The sequence below is a fragment of the Phaseolus vulgaris genome, chromosome 2, assembly GCF_000499845.2.
Source record: "Phaseolus vulgaris cultivar G19833 chromosome 2, P. vulgaris v2.0, whole genome shotgun sequence".
Classification (NCBI taxonomy): domain Eukaryota; kingdom Viridiplantae; phylum Streptophyta; class Magnoliopsida; order Fabales; family Fabaceae; genus Phaseolus; species Phaseolus vulgaris.
This window is the reverse complement of record NC_023758.2, coordinates 43,119,014-43,139,816: the sequence shown is the minus strand read 5'-3', so window position 1 is coordinate 43,139,816 and position 20,803 is coordinate 43,119,014. Positions and strand designations below refer to the sequence as shown.

Genomic DNA, 20,803 nt, shown 5'->3' with positions numbered 1-20,803 from the left:
TGGTTATTTTATATCCTATAGAGTTAGGGATATGTTATGTATATTTTTCCAGGGGAAGTAGAAAGATAACTTACAGGCTTTCCTCAAAGCTCACAGCTAGTCCCATATATGATAAGTACTACTTAAGACAAAAACGAACTTCTAAGACTAGAAGAAACCCCATCCCTTAGGCCAAGCTTCTAAGTACTTAGCCAATGAATACGAATTCGAAAGAAAGGTCAATCTCCGAAAGGCCTTCGCAGAGCTGAGCTTTAGGGGGGAATACTTTTTTTTGTGGTCTTGCACATTGAAAAGTAAAGTATTCTACGCAGGCTTGATTTACCGGAATTTTTGCTTCAAAGAATGCTTTCAAGCTAGGAATTGAAGCACGGATAGCTTTATTTTACAATTAGCTGGAAGTCGGAAAATCGATTATGTAGTATTTACAAAAATACAAAAATCGATTCTATACTTGGAAAATTCAAAAAAATCAATTTTGTTTCTTTAAAACAACCACCAGAATCAATTTTAAATAATTATGAATGTATAGTGTTGTTAAAAAAAATGAAGACAAACCAATTCTCTCGTTCCTCAAATCAATTTTCTCGTTCCTCAAACCAATTCTCTCATTTGTTATGGACACATGAGCAAACTTCACAATTAACAAAACTATCACAAACCTAATTTTATTTATACACTGACAAAGTTCGCGTTCACAGATTTTCAATTTTTTGGTCAATATTCTTTTGCACCACTGATAGCACTGAGCACAGTAAATAAGAAAACTCATTTGCATGCAGAATTGCACCATTGCTAGCACTCAGCACCGTAAAGAAAAAAACTCATTCGCATGTAGAATTGCTCACATTGTTTAATATATTTAGAATTGATTGAAGGATACGAAAGTAAAATTGTATTTGTGTCTCTTCTGCCAAGTGTAATCAGCGTAAATCTTCTCAGTTTTGTGAGGAGTAAAAAAACTTTTCACCCCACTCCTCCATCCGCACGCACACCCTCAAACACACTGATCCAAACAGAAACTCCTCGTGCTCGCTCCTCCCTCCTCCTTTATCATACCTGGAAACAAACAGTGTGTAAGTGAGTATGAGAAATTTTATGTGTACTTTTGGAAGATTTTTTTTATTTGTAGATTTTTAGCAATTAGACTGTTGATAAAAATGGTTATTGTGTCTATTATATAGTCATTCCATATTAATTGTTCAGTATAGTATAGTGTGTCGATTAGAATGTTACACATGGAGAGACATTTAAGTAGACGCGAAGTCCCGAAGCGATGTGATGATACAATTTTAAAAACTCGTGGATGTGATGTTTAAGGATCTATAGGAGAGTTTTTAGAGAGAAAAAATTGCATTTTTGTCTTATTCAACTTAAGACTAGGGAGTGGTGTAACATCTTGGACATCAGTCCATGTCAGACTAAGTATATAATAAATGGGACACCTCATAGTAAAATAAGTAAGTGTTGGAAAAATCTAAAATAATGTGTTAGGTAACGACAAGTCGCCTTTTAAACGATAAGAGAAATAACAATTTTATTAGTTTAAGAAACAACCAAATCATTTTAACTTTGGTTTTTTTGTATCTACATCTTTTATCTCTCAAATTAGTTTTTTTCAATATTTAAATTTATCTAACAAATACAAATGGGAAAATTCTAATAAATATGGCATGTCTCATATTGAAAAAGAACACTTAAAATCATTACTTTACTTTGAATCAGACTAGTGATATTACCTTGATAAATAAAGCAGTATTACCTTGCTCAATAGGTTTTTGACTTGTCCTAATACGTAGTATGAATGGTAAGTTAGACTTTTGCTTCATTTATTTTTATTTATATTGAATGCATTTGTTGACAGGTAATTTGGATTTGAATATTTAGAACTCTGGACGAATGTTAATTTCTTAAAATAATAGAACTAGGCCACCCATAAGATTAGTTGACTCGTGTAAAGGACTCACATAACAGCATCATTATTTTTATGAACAGAAAACTGTAGGCAAAAGACGATTGGATTTTAATTTATTTTATTTATTAGGCATTAGTCAGAATTCAATTTGCACTGATTAAACATAAATCTATTTAAGCCACATTTGAGAAGATACATTGATGTCATCCACATTATTTGATTTTACATTACATCTTTAATTTTGTTGTTGTTTAATACACAATATTAATAAACATGTGAATTTATTCATGATAATTACCTTGTTACTTTTAAAGTAATAATCTTGATATGTTAATTTTTATAGTGTCTTAAGAGAATTCGTTTTTTAACTGTTTTTTTTATGTACACATTTGTTTATCTCTTTTACCTATTTATCTTCTTTGAGACACTTGTTAGTTTTTGTGATTTATAATAACTGGCCATAAGAAGTAGTTGTCATAAAAAAGTATTTTTATTGTATAATTGTAATAACTAATAAAAATTATTATTTTTATAACTATTTTTTCATATATTTTATTAAAAAAATTATTTTTATGTTTTGATAATTATTTTCTCTGTAATAATATTTATACAAGAATTAAATTCTATTTACTGTTTTTATAATCATAAAAAAATATAGAAGCCTCCGTTTCTACTTTTGTTGATAATGAAAATTAGTTTTATGTGTCGTTTAATAGTAAATTACCATAAGTTTTGAACTTTATAATAACTAATTTAAATGGTAATTTTGTTCTTAATTGCATAGAAGGTATACTCATTAAACTTTTTATTTTACTATTCATAGTGCGACTTATATTGCACAAGTTTATCAAGCAAATATCTCTTGTGCATTAAAATAATAAATAACTTAATTATGTGTTAGCGAGTAACATTAAACTTTATTGGTTTTTTATGTATAAATTAATGAAAGAATTTCATATCATAATACTGAAATAAATTTTAATTATACCTTCACCCCTTTCTAATGGGTTCCACTACAATTTTTTTGGTGTTTATGGGCTCAATATATTGATGTGGACCATAAAAAATAGTTTGGATAAGTTGTTGGCTTTTTCCTTCCTGCACACCCATAAATTCTAGCTGCACTCCCATAACTTTTAAAATGACACTTTACCTTTAGTAAATATGATTTCCTGATTACTTTTATTTATAAATATTCTTTTTTTAAAAAAAAAATTCTGAAACATAATTTGCAGAAAAATATTTGTAATAAGATTTCTATAACAAACTTTCTGGAACGTATAAATAAAATAAATTTTTTGAAACATAATTTTCAAAATATTTTAATTGTAATGTGGTGCAGAATTAACAACATATCAACATATTATTTGTAAAATGAACTTTTTATAATACAATTTCTAAAATAAGCTTTGCAAAGCTTATATGTTGCTTTATAGAATGAACATTTTAGAAGAAGCTTTCAACCAAACTCATTCTTTTATCTCTTTCTTATTCCTTTCAAAGAGTGTAGTGGTGATGAGAACAAAGCTTATAATAGCGATAATATGGTGCAGCAAAAAAAGTATTTTAATAATTTTGCTTGTTGTATGGGGTGTAGTTAATAATCATGAGGTGCAGTTAATAATCATGAGATGCAAGGAAAATAAAAGTCCAATTTGTTTAAACTCCGGAAACAGCAAACCCAATTATATTTCTATAAAGAACAACCGAAGAGTTTAGTTTATCAACCGTAGCAAACAATTAATTTGCATTACTCTTTGTCACAAGAGGACAACATTATTTGATCATATATTAAGTGAAATTTGTTTAGAAAATAAATATTGTTTAATTATTTAAATTTAGAATGATTTTTTTTCTATTAAACTTTAAACTTTTTATAATTGAAAAAAATAAAATTTAAAGAAATAGGGATCAAAATTATTTTTTTAAACATAGGAGTAATTACCATAATCATCTACATCCATTTCAACCTTAAGACTTTGAGGAATATATTTTCAACATATTTGATATATATTTGAATAATGTCAAAACAAAACAATGTGTTGGAATGGTTTGGTTTGATTTAGCTTTTATGTAACCATAATTTGAGGTATACATAAATTTATGACTTTGGTTTCAAAAATAGGTGCACATTGATGTTTAAAACATGTAGCATATAAGAATCATTGAATATATTATTATAAATGATTGTGTAACTTGATGATCTTTTATATTATTGTATATATCTCACTTAAATTCTGGGTTTGTTGTTTAGACAACACTTAAATAATGACTTTAGTTTCAGATGTAGTACTACGATTAAAGTGTCAACTTTGTCGTTCAAACAATAACGTTGCTCAATATACCAAGATTTGAGTGAGAAAAATGAATTAATTATGTTTACTTAACAATTTTCATTGCTAAATGATATATTCAATTAATAATGATTATATCAAGTTTTACCATGATTATACGATTTAGTATCCTATTTTACTAAGTTAGATTGTTCAAGTCGTAATTTGAAAGAACAAAAGTGCATGTTAATTCTCTCATACCACTAAAAATATAATACTATTGATGTAAGATCTTAAAAAACAAAGTATAATATGTAATTCACTTAAAGTTGCATTAAAAATAAAATATTTTTAGAATCTGCATGAGAGAACCTTAAATATATATTTATAATAGGTAATTGAAAAGTGTTTGATGCTCGTTTGATGACTATTCTCATTTATGAAGTTAGGAAAAAAATTTCTAAGAGTTGGTGAACTAGTCTTATTTTCTAAAGGGTTAGTGGGTAGTATGGTTGTGATGTTTCTTTGTCTCTTCTGAGTAACTTGTCAAAACTTTCTCCATTTGACTTACCATACAGAGAGATATAATGGACCTTATCTTGCTTTCTTCATAAGGGGCCAAGTCTTTCATTTAATTCAATTCAAATACACACATCAATTTTTAAATTTATCATGCATTTCATTAAAAATGCAATTGAGCAAATAATTAGAAATTATAAAATAAATAAATACAAACAAGCATATCACAAGAAGAAAGCTATAAAACAGATTATTTAACCAAAAGTAAAAAAATTATGTTTATACATTTGTATCATTTTTCAAAACTATTATTTGAAATTAAGATTAATGAATTTAATAAATAAAGTTTATGATAAACTAAAAAAAAATGTATAAAAAGTTTAATGGTATATTGTAAATAAAACAAATATTAAAAACGAGCTTGCGTTATTATGTGTGAACTTTCCTCTCACGACTCATGAGTGTATGATAATAGATTGATCTTTTCCACACTGAATATGCATAGCACCAATTTTGAGCTAACTCTAAGTATTTTAATATTTCTGTATTAATTTTTAAAAATAAGAGTTTTATTTTATTTTATCGTAAGATTACAGGTTTCTTTAAAAAAAAAATTGTAACTGTCAAGCAACATAAATTATTTTCTAAAAAAGAATACCTAAATCATTTAACATTAGAATAAAAGGTTATATGAATATTTTATCATAAATTTAGTTGCTTCTTAAAAAAATATTTTACAACTATAAACTAACATAAATTAATTTCTAAATAATAATACCTAGACTATTTAATATTATTTAGTTTTTGGGAGGATAAAATACAAAACAAAAATATATTTTGACGTTTACAATATTAAGATTAGTTCGTTGCACATTTTTCGTAGAAAAGTAATTTCATTTTCAAACGCAATCATTTTTAAGAAAATCTACAAGGTGGTTTGATTTTTATTTTTTTTAAATTAAGAAATTTATTCAATTTTTCAAAATAAGAGATTATTTTGAATATTTTGTTATGAAATGCGTTGTTTCTTTTGAAAAAGATATTATTGATTTTAAAGGAACATAAATTAATTTCTAAAAAAAATCGTAAAATATCTAATAGAATTTCCAAAGGTAATCACAAATTTCTCATAAATTTATTTGTTTCTTAAAAAAAAATACTATGGTAAAGGAATATAAATTATTTTTTAATTTCTAAAAATGATCCCTGTAGTATTTATTAGACTTTTCAAAAAATGACAATTTTTTTTAAAAAAAAACATAACTTTCTTTCTGTTTTTTAAAATATTTCATAAAACTCTCTCTCTCTATATAAAATTTAATTGTTGGGGAGATAAAAATACGAACACAAAGTATGTTATCATGCTTAAAATATGAGAATTTTTCTTATAAGAAGAATCACTTTTTCTTCAAACGTTAATATTTTTTATATAAGACATACACGTTTGTTTTAAAAAAGTCAAAATAATAGGTTATTTTGTGATTAAATATTTCTTTTTTTCATATATTTTAAATTAGATAAGTGATAAGATGACCTTCTTTCCTCCTTACAATAAAATTTCATATAATTTTATAAAAAAATAATAAATATGTATATCCAATCATAAAATATTATTGTTGGTATATTGATATAAATAGTATGAGATTTGCCATATTGATATATGGATAAAATAGTATGAGATATATCATAAATCAGTAAATTCTTTAAAAGAAGTTATTTACGATTGCAAAGGAATGTAAACTAACTTTTTAGTATTATTTAATTAAAATAAGGAAACTTGATTGGAAAAAAAATAAGCAAAAAAATATTATTACGTTTAGAATATTAAGATTCATTATGTCAAACTTTTTTTTTTTACAAAATCACTTCCTTTTTAAATATAACCATTTAATCCACACGATTTTTTAATTGTTCAAAATAAATTATTATTTTGAATATTCTGTCATAGAATTAACTATTTCTTAGAAAAAAGTTATTTATGATTATATTAAAAAGAATATGTTAATATTTATTGTATTGAATGTACTATTTATCCTTTTACAATTTATAATATTTTTAATTAAATTTTATATTATTTATAATAATTTAATAAATAAGTATAACGGATGAGATTCTTGATGTGATAAAAAAAATGTGACATGAGATTAAGAAACCTTGTAATCCCTTAGCCTATACATAGGATCATTATCTCGTATAGAACAATTTAGTCTAGTAGGGTCAAGATAGAAAATAATAGAGCATGCAATGATTCCTTCTTCTTTATTTTTTTCAGTCACATTGGTAATTATAATCTAAAGAATAATATTAATAATAAAATATCTGGGTTTTTGTGAAAGGAAGACGTTGGTTAAAGCGTGACTTGGTTGGCGGTTCAAGGGCAGGCCCACATCACAACGAAGCGGGCCACGCTAAGCGACAACCTCGTGGTGGGGGCCCACGGCACAACCAGTTTCCATCTCATTACTAAACGTGGCCCACTCCTAACGTGTTTCCCTTACTCGCACTTGTCAATTTCCCTATTACTCTATCATTATTTAAATAAATAATAATCAATTAGGTTAACTTATACCCCCAAATTAAACCCTATATAATAATAATTTATTAATTAGTTTAACTTATTCTCCTAAATAAAACCCTTTATCATCGCGTCGTGCCAGTTTTGGATTGGATGTTCCAGCACACGCATTAGCCAAACACCTCCTTTGCCGCTTCCAATTACCTCCTCCTCTTCAAAACGACGACGTCTTCTCACAAGTGTACCAACGAGACAAATGTGACTCGCTCCTTACACTTCTGAATATATTATGCATTTTATTATTGGCTAATTTTATGAAAAATTACGCAAAGTAATTTATACGTTTCATTTCATGTTTAACGAGGTCTCATGTAACTTTTAATAAAGTTTAGGCGAAATTAACCACGGTATTAAAACTGTTTAGATTTTTTAATTAATTCTTTAAATTAAACAGTAATATTTTTAGATGTGTATTATACACAATAACAAACATTTATTTTATAATCTAGTTATTGCTGAATTCTTTTGAAAGTATTAAATCTTATATTATAATTGATATTGAAATAAAAGTGAGAGAAAAGTTAGAGTGAGGAAGTTGAAACAATATTTATTGGTTTGGGACATGGCATGGATACATCCACCCATACCACGATTTTAACATCTACATTGATTTTATTTATAAATTAAAAAAGTATTTAAGATTTTATGAGACATTATTTAAAGAAATGAGATACTATGAAAATTTCTCAGAATAATACAAAATCAAGAAAAAACAAAAATAACGATCAAAATTTGAAACAAAGTTATATAATTTTTTTTCTTATTATTACATAGTTAAGTGCCAAATATTTAATTTATTAAAAAAAATCAATAATTTATCTTCTTTATAAACTTCACAAAAAATTTTAAGTCATTAACGTAAATAAATTATCACATTTTTATATTAATAATAAAACGGATAACTAAATTTAATTCAATTTTTTACTAACACATATTTAGATTACTAATATCAATTGTTAATATATAAAAAATGATTCAAATCAACATTTTCCAACCTTATAATTTACTATATAATAATTTCCAATAAAATTTTAAATTTTATGCCAAAATTATTATTAAGTATGTATGATTTAAGTTCATTTAACTTCTAATAGCGAAATTTGGACGGGCAGGTGGTGAAATAGAAGAAGATAAATGGTATCCCCCGGAGTTGATTTCTGAATATTAAAAATAAATTGGATAATTTTGATTTGAAAAAGATATATTAATGGAAAATAAATATTTCTGCCACTTACTGTGTAACGAAGATATTGGATTGAATATAATAAAGGAAAACCGGAAACATATACGCTGGCTGCCACGTGTAGTGCACTTATTTTGAGTAACAAAAAATATAAAAATTGATTATAATAAGAAATCCCTCCTATCATATATTAAAAAAATGATATTATTGTATCGTAACTGAAAATATATGATTTGAAATATTTGAGATAAATAAGATTTAAAAGAAGAAATAAAAGGTATAAGGAGAACGCGTGGAGAAGAGTAGTGAGTGGGAGACCGAGTAAAAGTATAGTATGGGTGAAGACTTTATGTTATAAATAAATAAATATTGAGATGCATAGAGAATATAAACAAGAAATTGAGAATAGCATAGAGAAAGAGGAATCTCAATCAATCAGGTAACGGAACTTTTTTTATCAGTTCCGTTCGAGAGCTGGCATAGCTGTGTGGAGACGACAACTACCACCCATTCCCAAAACATACTTAGATACATACAGAGAGGCCATTACCTCCTTGTTTCTTCCGTCCTTAACTGTCTTCCTCCCAACATCAAAACTATAAACCTCGGATTTTCCTTCCTCTGTCCAAACACCCCTTCGCACGCGCTTCTTTGCTTTTACGCTAAGGTTTCAAACGCTCCATCTGCTTCTCTTTTCTTTTCATTCGTTCGTTCCTTGCACGCCGAAATGTGGTGGATGATGGGCGAGGCCGGAGGGAATTACTCCTCTAAGAAGAGCGATGATCTGTGCAGCAATGTTTGTGGTCAGGTATGTTCTGGAAAGTTTTTTTTTTTTTTATTAAATTAAACGTTGTTTTTTTCCGTTTGTGGTGTGGATAAAAGTTTATCTTATTGCTGTTGTGACTTTCATTCGCATATTAGAAAACTCAAATTCAATGCTTTTTCACTGTTGATGTGGATTGTTGTGTGATCTATATCTGTGTGGATTGTCAGGGAAATTTTCTCCTAGATTTGCTCTTTTTCTGTTGTTTTTTTGCTTTTCTTAAAATGAATTTGGTGTGCGTGAGAGATTTTCGTGATCTGAATTTAGGTATCCGATAAACCTGCGTTTCGGATGTTTTTTGCGGTTGTTTTTTTTTTCTTTTCGTCTAATTTTAGCAATCCTGCGAAACTATTTTTTGGGATTGTAAGTGAACGCAAAGGAAGACATAATTTCCCTCTTCTTCTTTTTCTTCCTATTTTTGGAAGATTTTTCACTTGGGAGGGGAAGGGGTTTTCGTTTCTGTTCTAGCCATAATTGGATTTGGACGGGTGCAAGGTTTCTCGCATACACCGTTTGCATTTGGGATTTTCTGGGGCATGTTTCTTATCTATAGATGATTTAGCTCTGGCTTTATGATTAGGGATTAAAGTTGTATGGTGCTTGAAATTTTGCACCAATAGAAAGCAGCAATTGGATTTCTATAAGATTGTATGATTCTGCATTACATGTTTATTTCTTGATTGTTCATTCTCGAAGGGTTTTTTTTTACTGTTTTCTTATATGTTTGTTTCTTAATTATGCAGGAATCAAGTCAAGTTTCAAGCATGGCAAGGATTCGCTGCGTTCTGCGTGGTTTGGACGTTAAAACCTATATGTTCATGTTTGCAGTTGTCCCAATGTGCATCTTTGGATTCTATATACATGGGCAAAAGATCTCCTACTTTCTGAGGCCTCTATGGGAAAAAGCACCGAAGCCTTTCAATATCATCCCTCATTACTACAACGAAAATGTCACCATGGAGAATCTCTGCAGACTTCATGGCTGGGGAGTCCGGGAATATCCTAGACGTGTTTATGATGCTGTATTGTTTAGTAATGAGGTGGAAATACTAACCTTGCGTTGGAGAGAACTGTACCCTTACATAACTGACTTTGTTCTCCTTGAGTCAAATTCTACGTTTACCGGATTACCCAAGCCTCTGGTTTTCCAAAGCAACAGAGAGCAATTCAAATTTATCGAGCCACGATTAACTTATGGTACCATTGGTGGGAGATTTAAGAAGGGAGAAAACCCATTTGTTGAGGAGGCATATCAGCGTGTAGCATTGGACCAGCTCCTCAAGATAGCTGGTATTACTGATGATGACTTGTTGATTATGTCTGATGTGGATGAGATACCAAGCGCTCACACTATTAATCTCCTGAGGTGGTGTGATGAAGTACCCTCAATCCTTCATCTGCAGCTGAAAAACTATCTCTATTCATTTGAATTTCGCGTGGATGATAAGAGCTGGAGGGCTTCAATTCACAGGTATCAGACTGGGAAGACAAGGTATGCACACTATCGCCAATCTGAGGACATGCTGGCTGATGCTGGTTGGCATTGTAGCTTTTGCTTCCGTCGGATCAGCGATTTCATTTTTAAGATGAAAGCCTACAGCCACTATGATAGAGTCAGGTTCTCTCACTATTTAAATCCTGACAGAATTCAGAAGGTAATATGCAAAGGTGCTGATCTGTTTGATATGCTGCCGGAGGAGTACACTTTCAAGGATATCATTGGCAAAATGGGACCAATACCCCATTCCTATTCTGCAGTTCATCTTCCCGCTTTTCTTCTGGAAAATGCTGAGAAGTATAAATTTCTTTTGCCTGGGAATTGCCAAAGAGAAAGATGATCTTGGAAAGTCATTTCTGATACTGGCTTGTTTCTGAGCTTGTAGCTTGTACAGCTCAAATGACTCTCTGAGTTTTTAACTGTGGTTGTGATGATTGTGTGTCGGTGTCACTCATACAGCTGTATCTTTGTCCAGTGAGATATTCTTTGGGGATTCATTCATTTCAGATAAATTCTTTGATCTAGAGGGAGTTCTGTATATAATTAGACCTGGATTTCATTGGAGGGGAGCAGCAGCATTTCTACCTATGATCGACTGAAAGTTCTGTTTGAGAACAGGCTTGTCTTCAACCGTGTTTATCATTAACGTGATTGATCCCCAATACACGAGAGTAGTCTAAAATCCCCCACTTTTTCCTGTTTGGGAAGTTTTGTTTTGCAGACCAATTATTTTCGTATTATTCTTTGTTTATGCTAAATATCTAATCCGATTGGTTGGTCTACTATATCATGATTCATGACAATGCTGACTCTGTTCTTTGCGTTATATAAATATATAGTCTGGTTTATTCCATCAATTTCTTTTTCTTCATTATAATGTTATTTTCCTATTCGAAATCTCCTGAAATTTATTTTGCTCAAAGAAGTGATATCTGACTGTTTTTCTATCATAACAATTTCACAATAAACGCTAATGTGTTTATCATCAATGGCTTCTAAAGTTTTCTAATAGATTGATTTTAACCATTTCAGAATAAGGATTATGTGTTTATTATCATCAATGAAATGCTCTTGTTGAAATTGAATATCCAAACGGGCTTTTGTTCAGCCTTTCCTATGTATCTACAAATTTCATATTGGGAAGATTTTGTCTGTGCTCTTTAATGTATATAGCCTAACGTATTGGTTTCTTCTCTCTTCTTTTTCTACAATTACAATTTTATTTTGTATCATTTTCAGTATTTTTGATTCAAGAGAAGTGAACGTTGGGAGAGTTTTTATTTTTATATATTACTTTCAATTTATTTGATTAAAAAAGTTAAATAGAAGAGGGGAGAAAATTTAAAATATAATATATGGTTAAAAATATTGATAAAATATTTTCATGATATAACTTATATATCTAAGAGTATTTATTTATTACAAATTTAATCCTATAAAAAGAAACATTGTTCTGTAATATATTTTATCTACAAAGAGACGAACTTTAAGGAGATAATTAGGAAGTCAATTAAGATAAAGGTCCCATTCTTGTTTGACAGCGCATGTCACGTTGCTACTCATTTATTAGTGTTTTCAGTTTATAAAGTATATTTATTTTTGAATAATTAAATTTATAATAAATATATTTTAAATATAAGCATCATCTTTTACATTTCTAACGAATAATTACTTTAAATCATGAATTTTAATAATCACTAAATTAATTAGAGAATAGGAAGAGCGAAAGGTTTACTCTTTATGTTGGGTATTTTTTTAATTCATAACATAAGAGTTAATTATTTTTATTTATTTATTTAATAATATATATATGATTAGACTATGGATTTGTTGTAAGAATTGATAGTATTAGTTTTCCATGGAATTCACATATAACTTTTTATTAAAAGAAAGGTAAAAGCATAAACTAAAACATAACAAAGTGGTTTTTGAAAGTATTTTCCAATTTACTTATACATAGCAACACAATATAAACTAACGTCACACTTAAAATTGGATCTCTAATTATTTTCTATGGTGGTTGAAACCAAAGTAAACATGCCAAACTTAAGGTAAAAAAATAAGTAAGAATAAAATGAATCTAGCACATTGTTCACCCCTTGTAATTGTCTTACGGGTCCAACCTAATAACTGCATTCTATCAGAAAGAAGGAATATTGGTATCTCATAATTTCCTCCACAAATTAGGAATCAAATTTAACCTTTTTCTTCACTATCTTTTATGATGGATACATGACTTGAAAACAAAATTGCATGTAATCAATTTCTTATGTCACAGTGATGACTTGGGTTTTGTTATCTACAGGATCATTTATGAAAAACTTACTAATTTATCAAACATTTGATTATTTGAATCTTAAATAAAAAAGAATAAAGAGAGATTCAAAACAGTTGATGAGTATAAAAAAAACTAGTATGGTGTTAACAGATCATGTACTTTTAGACATCAGATTATGAAGTATTTTCCATGGCACTGAAATATAAGTTAAGATTGAACAAGAAAGTTAGATGTTTTTTTGAACAACTTCGTGAGAATAATCAAATTTTATTTGAGTTGTGCTATCTTCGAACAAATTAAAGTTGATGGCACTGGAATATTCTTTGATCCATCAAAAGTACCGAATTGGATGCTCCATTCAAATATCTCCGAACATTATCATTGCATGCAGCCCTTTAAAGGGTGAGAGAAGAGGAATTAGATTCAGTCTAATCATCATCATCGTCATGGAATAAGAACAAAACTATATATAGTAGCTGGACTTATGATGAACAAACCAACCATTTCTACACATTTCCCTCTTATTAGAAAGAAAATGGCATACCAAAACTACAATTGGAACAATTATGGGTGGCGATGCCCCTCTGAGGAGTATCCAGTGTACGACCCTCCAGCAGAGGTTACACATCCTAGGCATCGCAAGGGTCATGTGACATTCAGAACCAACTCTGAAGACAGTGTAGCTGAAGCAGAAGCCAATAACTTTCAGAAAAGTTATGAAAGTACTGGGTTTAACCACAATCACAAGGCTTATAAAAGCGTGGATCAAGAAGCTGAGGCTTTTATTCTGTATGAGCACAAAAGGATGGAAATGGCTAGGCTCATGTCAACAAGGGGTGCCTGAACTTCTGTTGTGTATATTCATATGATATACCTATATATATATCCAGGGGCTTCATGTCAATTGCTGTATGATTAATTTGGTGACCCTTAAAATGGTTCAAAGATTTTGGGGTGAGACTTTTATATAAAGTTTTACCAATAATTCATCCCTCAAAATTTTTACCTCCCTTTTAAGATGGTATCAAATTCACTATCCACTTCTCATATCATAAATAATCTACAACTGAAGTACTCAGGGACCTTTTTCTTTCTTTCTTTCTTTCTTTCTGTCTTTACTTCCTAAATGAATGCATCAAGGTCTTTTCTTTTCACTTTTCTTGGAGTTTTTTTTACTGTCAAAAAACAATTATTAAAAGGTTGCAGATTACAAGACATACTCATAGCCCCTGCAGAGTTAATACAAACTTTCTTGGAGTTATAATGGGTTGTGGCTACAGATTTTCTCCAATTGCAGTCTGTATTATATGTGTAGAATAATGCAAAGAATGTGTCAGTTTATTGAGTTTGGTATGTTTCAACAAAATATGTCCCTTTTGCAGTTCTGTCCAAGAAAACTCTAATCACATGTTTACTCTTAATCTTTTCTCTTATCTTGGTTAATTTTTTCATTGATTCGACTTCTGTTATCTCCCTCTTGTTGTTTATTCAGTTTACACAACTTACTGGTAGGAGAAAAATTAAGAAATTCTCATGTGGTTTGTCGATGAAAGTGCTTTCTTGGCATTGGTAATCAAGGAGAAAGAGGGGCCTATATTATGTTTTTTCTAACTCATTGATCCTTTTTCTTATGTGGCTTACATAAAAGCCTTGGTAACCTTACTTTGTAGAAGGGTAAGTCTATAAACATTAACTTCTATTTTGTTATTATCTTCATTCATGGCTGATCACATTTTTGAGCACAGAAATCAAACAGTAGAGAAACATGTGAATAGATGAGCAGAGCAACTACATCAAATCTGAACTAAAAAAACAATTGGCTACTCATTTTCATATTTGATAATCCCTCTTCATCCTTCAAAAAATGTTAAATATAAGAAAACCAACACCTGGAAACTTTCTTCACACCATCTCCCTGCAGTGTGTAATACATAAAACAAAATCTGGTTTGGGTGCAATCAAATTATATATGGTCTTACACTTTATATAATCAATTTTAATAATTAGAACATTGCATCTATGTATAATTACGTGGAATGATTATATTTTAATGTTATTTGCTTATTATGTTTAAAAGATTTCAGTTTTACCAATGTTTTAATTCTTTTTTTGTTGACTCTGTGAAGCACCGGTGACAAATGCATATATGAATACTTAGATATCAGAGATAAAGATTAAAACTTGTAATTCACATATAGTCCCTAATAAGATTTGTGCATTAATTACTTATGATAAGTTAATTTTTTCACTGCTTAATTAGTTAATTTGAGAAAATGGACGAGAGATTTCCTTTTTACTAAAAAATGAGTTAAGAGATAAGAGATTATTCAAGTAAACATTATAAAGGTTAATAATTTCTAATTATGCAATGATTAGTTTTGTTTGTCTTTGCACGTAGTTGATTTGATCATAAATTAAATTCGCTGTAGTATTATAATGCTAAGATTTTTGCACAGTTTATGATTGGTTCATGGTGTAAAAAATCTTTATTCTATGATTTCCTTAATTTTTCCCTGTTCATTGGATAAATTTGATCCAAACATTTCCTTACAAATTAAACAATAAGATATGAAAACAATGATATGGTAAACAAAGAGACCCTAATTATGAAGGAGCAAAGTAGAAAAATCAATTCCCTTGGACTTGTAATATCCCTTTTCTGCGTTAGTCAATCTACCCTGGAACATCCTCCACTCCATGCCACACCTCTCCTTCACCTGCCACCAATACCAAATGAAATCAACCACATATTTCAGAATCAAACTCCATTAAACACCCAACATAACAGTACAAAACTGCTTCTTCCTCAGCTTAGGTAACAATTCTAAAACCAGTTTATATGCAGAGAAATCTTAGTAACATTAGACATTATTTGTTATTATTAGCAGAAGTTTGTAGACTTTGATAAATTTTAACCAATAACAATGTTACTCATTGAAAGGTGCATAACATACAGCTCGCCATGCAGGTTTCCCAGTAGTTTGTGCTTCTCCCTGACAAGCACAAAGGAAAGCAAATAAGTAATATATAGCTACATTTGAGTGAATAATAACATTAAATATGATAGGAATAATCATGGAAAAATAATTACCTGATTTCCTAGTGAGGGAATACCTTGGTGAACAATCCACTGAGCATCAACAACTCCAATTTTCTCATGGGCAGGCTATAACATAAGAAGTATCAGTTTACCATTGATATCATTTTTATAGAGAGTGAAGTAATCAGGTAATAGACTCACCTCAACGCATTTTCTAAAAGAAAAATCAAGACCCCATCCATGCACAAATTCATTCTGCAATCAGTAGTGTGTTTCAATCATAAACTTAATAGAAACCATAAACAATTGAGTAATTCTGGCATGGACAATTGGCTACAGAAATTTAGACACAACAAATCAATGTTATGTTGATCATTTTTATTGGTATGAAGTGGTCTTGATATGCAGGAACTATTCTGAATAGCTTATACGCAGAGATGTCTGAAAAATAAAATAGAGTAACCATTGTACCTGAATCATATACCAAACACAGCGCCATGCACTTCGTGAAAACACTGGAGCCATAATCTCAACAAACCTGCATGTTGACACTATTAATACAGCATGGTGGAAGCAGATAAAAATGGAATAAGGATTTTTACACCCCAGAAAAAGAAATGATTATTTGAGAGTTATTTACGCTGCACAAGGAGGTAGAAGAGGGAACCTACACCTTCCTGCCTCCACTGCTTCTCTAGTAGAAATCAAAGAAATAAACAGTCAAGAATCTCACATTATTTAACAAAAAGCAGAAGAAAACTGGTAGGCATAGGAGGTTCACATCACTCTTACTTGTGAACTTCACTATTTTCTCTTTTCTTTGTCATATTCCAACACACCCCTTTTGTACTTTTACTAGGTTCCAAGGCAGGCTGTGATATCTCCAAGCCATACTTCCTCACCAGTTTTAGGTATCTGCAATTGGAATTAGAGGGGCACTCAAACTTTCTTAACAATGCCAAAAGTCAAAGAAAATACGTAATTACATACCATATCTATTACTTACTCTTCTGCATTGAAATTCTCAACCCCTAGGTCTTCATCCCACATGAAAATATAGTCATATGGTGCCACAATGTCTGGATGTAGAAACCTCTTGGCGTACCACCTGAGAGGAGAAAGAAATAACAAACCACTTTTAAGATTGGTCAACAATATTGGCTGAAAATGTCCATGTGAAAATTTAAGCACAGAACTTTTTTACCATTTGGTTTGTTTGGGAACACTGACATGAATTGCCTGTTTTGACCACTCAAACTCATCCCATTCCGTTGTTCGGCCATCATAATGAAATAGAAGGATTGTGAAATCCTTTGAAAACTGTTCAAATGACATCTAGTTTAAACACGCGTCCACAAGCCTACGCAGAGGGAGAAAGAAAGAGAACGGGAGAAAACCTTTTTCACAGCTGCATCGATATTCTTTCTCTGCTCATACCCCACAGTGAAGGTCACAAGATACTTTGGTATAAAGGTTAAATCCTGCAAATAGAAGTTTGATCAAATTCTCTGTATAAACCAAAAGTATTAGATGCACCACTAGTCCAAGATACGGAACAGCATCAAACAAAAACAGAAAACTATAAATGAAAAACACATGTATTCACTGTGCAATATTCCTCTCAAACAATCCTAAAGTACGATATTAAAGATCTGCATTTTGCAGAATAAGAAACTTAATATGGTGCTTTAAGTTTAGGAGTGTTCTTATTTAATACACATGGACTATACTTTTGAGTTAGACTCTATATTGTATACGTCATAGAATAAGACTTCTTTCACCCTTTTATTAACTATTGCATTATGTTTAACAACACCTTAATTAAACTATCTTTAGCTGCATTTTATATAAGAAGAAACTTATATACAGATAGGTATCTTTATGTTGTTCTTAGATCATGAATAAAGTTTCACTTTGATAATCTATATAACAAAACATTTCATTTTAAGTGTTAATGTGCATTATCAACATCAAACTTTATAATTAGAGAACACACGAAATATATATTACTCTGCATCTACATTGAGCACATAAACTTCACCTCACTAGGAACACCCGACAATCTTCGCAAAAATAAGTCCGATTCTGCTTTAACAATTCCAGGAGCTAATCTTTCTGCCCCTCTTGGATTTGTTGGAACCCAAATCTGTATACAAACATGAAAACAAGTTGCAATTGTCTGATCATCATCATACAGACTTTAACATCATATTTTCAAATATTATATAATATACAGTAGAAGTTCTTCAACATTTATATTTTTGTAATTAAAAAACAAAAGGATAGATAGGAAAAGAAGAGCCAAGAGGTCTTATGAATCTTGCTACATTTAATTTTCCTTCTCCACTGTTGTCAGATAAAATCGCAAAACTCTAATAATATCTCATTTTCTTCGTTACATTTGATTTGATCACGAACACTGTTTCTGTTCACAAGGAATTCTGTTTTCAATAACGGTTTGTAGTGATTATACTACAGCTCTACTTGGGAATAAAACAACTCTAAAGGCAATCACTTTCTCACATCGTTTACTCAGTCTAAATTTACCCTCTATACTCCCTCAGGAGACTTTAACTGCTACAACCCTTTGATGCATGATGATGCTAAATTAGTAAGGTGCTAAACCACTATACAATTGAATAAAATCTGTTTTCCCCCTAACTTTCTTGAATCACTGTATCCCTACAATTTCCAAGTCCTTCACATGGTTGACTGGAAGAGAAGCATTGACTGGAAGAGAAACGTACCTTTGTTGGGTCACTTTGAAACTGATTTTGGGACGTGGTGCTACTATCTATATACTTTTTCTGTACACAAGAGAGATGAAGCAGGCCATATGGTAGGTTCAACTACAAATTGTTAAGCACCATTAGAGTTACTTCCATGATCAAGCTAACAAACATCAAACCATATGAACAAATGCCCTCTCAAGCATAGGTTACATCAGGAATAAGACATTCAATTTCTGCACCTTTGTTATGGACAGTGGTGGGAGTGATAATCCTATGATTAAGCCCAAAAATCCTCCAACAAAAAGTATCAAAACATGTCTCATGCTTTCATTCGGCCTCCTAACAGCAAAACTGCAGGCAACAAAATGCAAATGTCAATTCAAGGTAGTAGCTGACTTCAATTATAGCACATGTAAAATTTCTTAAGAACAAGCACAGCAACAAAGTTATGTATCTCCAAAGATTATACCTGCGAGCGGTCACCATTTTCTGATTGTTTCCTCCATATATGAAACTAGGTCGCTTGTTAAAAACCCTGTTGAAAGTGAAAATAAGACAACAAAGAAGTTCAACAAAGGCAACCAGATTACCATTGAAAAGAACAAAAGGAAAACACACACATACATGGTAAGAGAGAAAAATATCATACTTTGGAATATACCACCACCCCAAATAGTTATCTAGTGAGACTCATAAATCAGATTAGTTATACTTCCACTGTGAAGGTGTTTGTTCCACTTCCACAACCCAAGTGGAAAAGTCATCACAGGATTTTCTTAATAGTTTTTTCCAACATATAAATAAAGTGACAATTGTAGAAGTCTGAATCCTCTGAAAAGCAGGTCTTATAAGTGTGATCCAAGAAATAGCAAAAGGAACCAAATTTAAAAAAAGAAGCCACTGTTGAAACTGATGAACCATAACTAAGTAACGCATGTGCTTTTTCCCCTAATAACTCTCCAAGTAACCTGTGAAGTTTCTTTGACAAATTAAGAAGCACAATCACGTTATATCCAGCTCAGTGGCTCAGAAATTAAGAAACTACGTCCACTTTTTTCTAATACAAGAAATGTACTACCCCACAAATTTTTTCAACTCAATTTTATTATTTAGTGAAGTTTATGGAACTCTTCCTAAATAACACACCATTTGATTTGAGAGCTTTAAAAAACACCATTTGATAATTGAATTTTTTATACAGTAGTAGATAAGTTCTGAATTAGACCCTCAGTGTTATAAGTTATAACAGTACTCAGTACTCATTAGACGAAACACTCTAAACGGTCTAAATTATAGAACCTGAGATCCTTATCATCTGTTTGGTTTCAAGAAAAGATTTGAGAAAGTGAATTTGGAGTGATTTGAATAGAAAATGTGAAGAAAGTAAGTTTGTTTAGACTTTGTGATAAAAGTTTATTGAAATCCGTAAATGATGTGATGATTGTAATTTTTTTTTTAAATGTGTAAAATATAAGTTAGTAAATTTAGTTTTATTATAAAAAATATAATTTTTTTTAATTAATAATAATATTATTATATAAATTTATTTATTTCACACTATATTTATTTTTATTATTATTATTGTTATTTATTATTTGATTAATAATATTAATGATATTTTATCAAACAAGATTAAAATAATGTTTAAAATTGACAGAAATTATGTTTACTTTTCAGAAGGATAAGAGTTTAGTAAGACTTGGTACACGTGTGTTTCTCATGGAATCACGAGACCACGACACACTATCGAGGAACCTCATTTCTTATTTCATTGTCTTTCCACACTTTCAATTTCTTCCTAATAAGCTAATAAAAACAATCTATTTCCCTCCAGATCACTCCTACTTTATTGTGATTATATATATAATTCTATAATATGTTTTAAATAAAATATTATATTATAATAAAATAACTGTTTTAGGTGTTAAGTGAATGAAATTGTGTGAATGTATCATTGGCTTTTTAGGGTT

General features: G+C 30.1%; 2 protein-coding genes across 4 annotated transcripts; one reads left to right on the top strand and one right to left on the bottom strand.

Annotated features, from left to right (window-relative positions):
* The first annotated feature begins 8,750 nt into the window (after positions 1–8,750).
* Positions 8,751–11,640, top strand: LOC137812367 (uncharacterized). Its single transcript, XM_068614313.1, has 2 exons — positions 8,751–9,270; positions 10,029–11,640. Exons 1-2 carry the CDS (start codon positions 9,190–9,192, stop codon positions 11,121–11,123), a joined length of 1,176 nt encoding a protein of 391 aa, XP_068470414.1. The 5' UTR covers positions 8,751–9,189; the 3' UTR covers positions 11,124–11,640.
* A 3,884-nt stretch (positions 11,641–15,524) lies between these two features.
* Positions 15,525–19,620, bottom strand: LOC137812365 (uncharacterized). 3 transcript variants are annotated; one of them, XM_068614312.1, is made up of 15 exons: positions 19,483–19,620; positions 19,303–19,368; positions 19,073–19,184; positions 18,849–18,950; positions 18,143–18,247; positions 17,499–17,582; positions 17,306–17,421; positions 17,108–17,209; positions 16,894–17,016; positions 16,742–16,795; positions 16,573–16,639; positions 16,303–16,356; positions 16,153–16,227; positions 16,016–16,054; positions 15,525–15,778 (listed from the first exon to the last, which is right to left on the bottom strand). In XM_068614312.1, the coding sequence occupies exons 2-15, from the start codon at positions 19,317–19,319 to the stop codon at positions 15,662–15,664; spliced, it is 1,167 nt and encodes a 388-aa protein (XP_068470413.1). In that variant the 5' UTR covers positions 19,320–19,368; positions 19,483–19,620; the 3' UTR covers positions 15,525–15,661. The 3 variants fall into 3 exon arrangements, with proteins under 3 accessions (XP_068470413.1, XP_068470411.1, XP_068470412.1); XM_068614310.1 differs by having other exon boundaries at positions 19,458–19,594; XM_068614311.1 differs by having other exon boundaries at positions 18,849–18,908; positions 19,458–19,594.
* Positions 19,621–20,803: the final 1,183 nt, after the last annotated feature.

Bases quoted from the DNA above. Each gene is read 5' to 3' on its own strand.
- LOC137812367 (XM_068614313.1), top strand. From the start codon at position 9,190: ATGTGGTGGATGATGGGCGAGGCCGGAGGGAATTACTCCTCTAAGAAG. The intron at 9,271-10,028 runs GTATGTTCTGGA...TTAATTATGCAG, and splicing joins GCAGCAATGTTTGTGGTCAG to GAATCAAGTCAAGTTTCAAG.
- LOC137812365 (XM_068614310.1), bottom strand. From the start codon at position 19,480: ATGATATTTTTCTCTCTTACCAT. The intron at 17,210-17,305 runs GTAAAAAAGTTC...TTCTCCTCTCAG, and splicing joins GTTCCCAAACAAACCAAATG to GTGGTACGCCAAGAGGTTTC. The intron at 16,055-16,152 runs GTAATTATTTTT...TGTGCTTGTCAG, and splicing joins TTCCCTCACTAGGAAATCAG to GGAGAAGCACAAACTACTGG.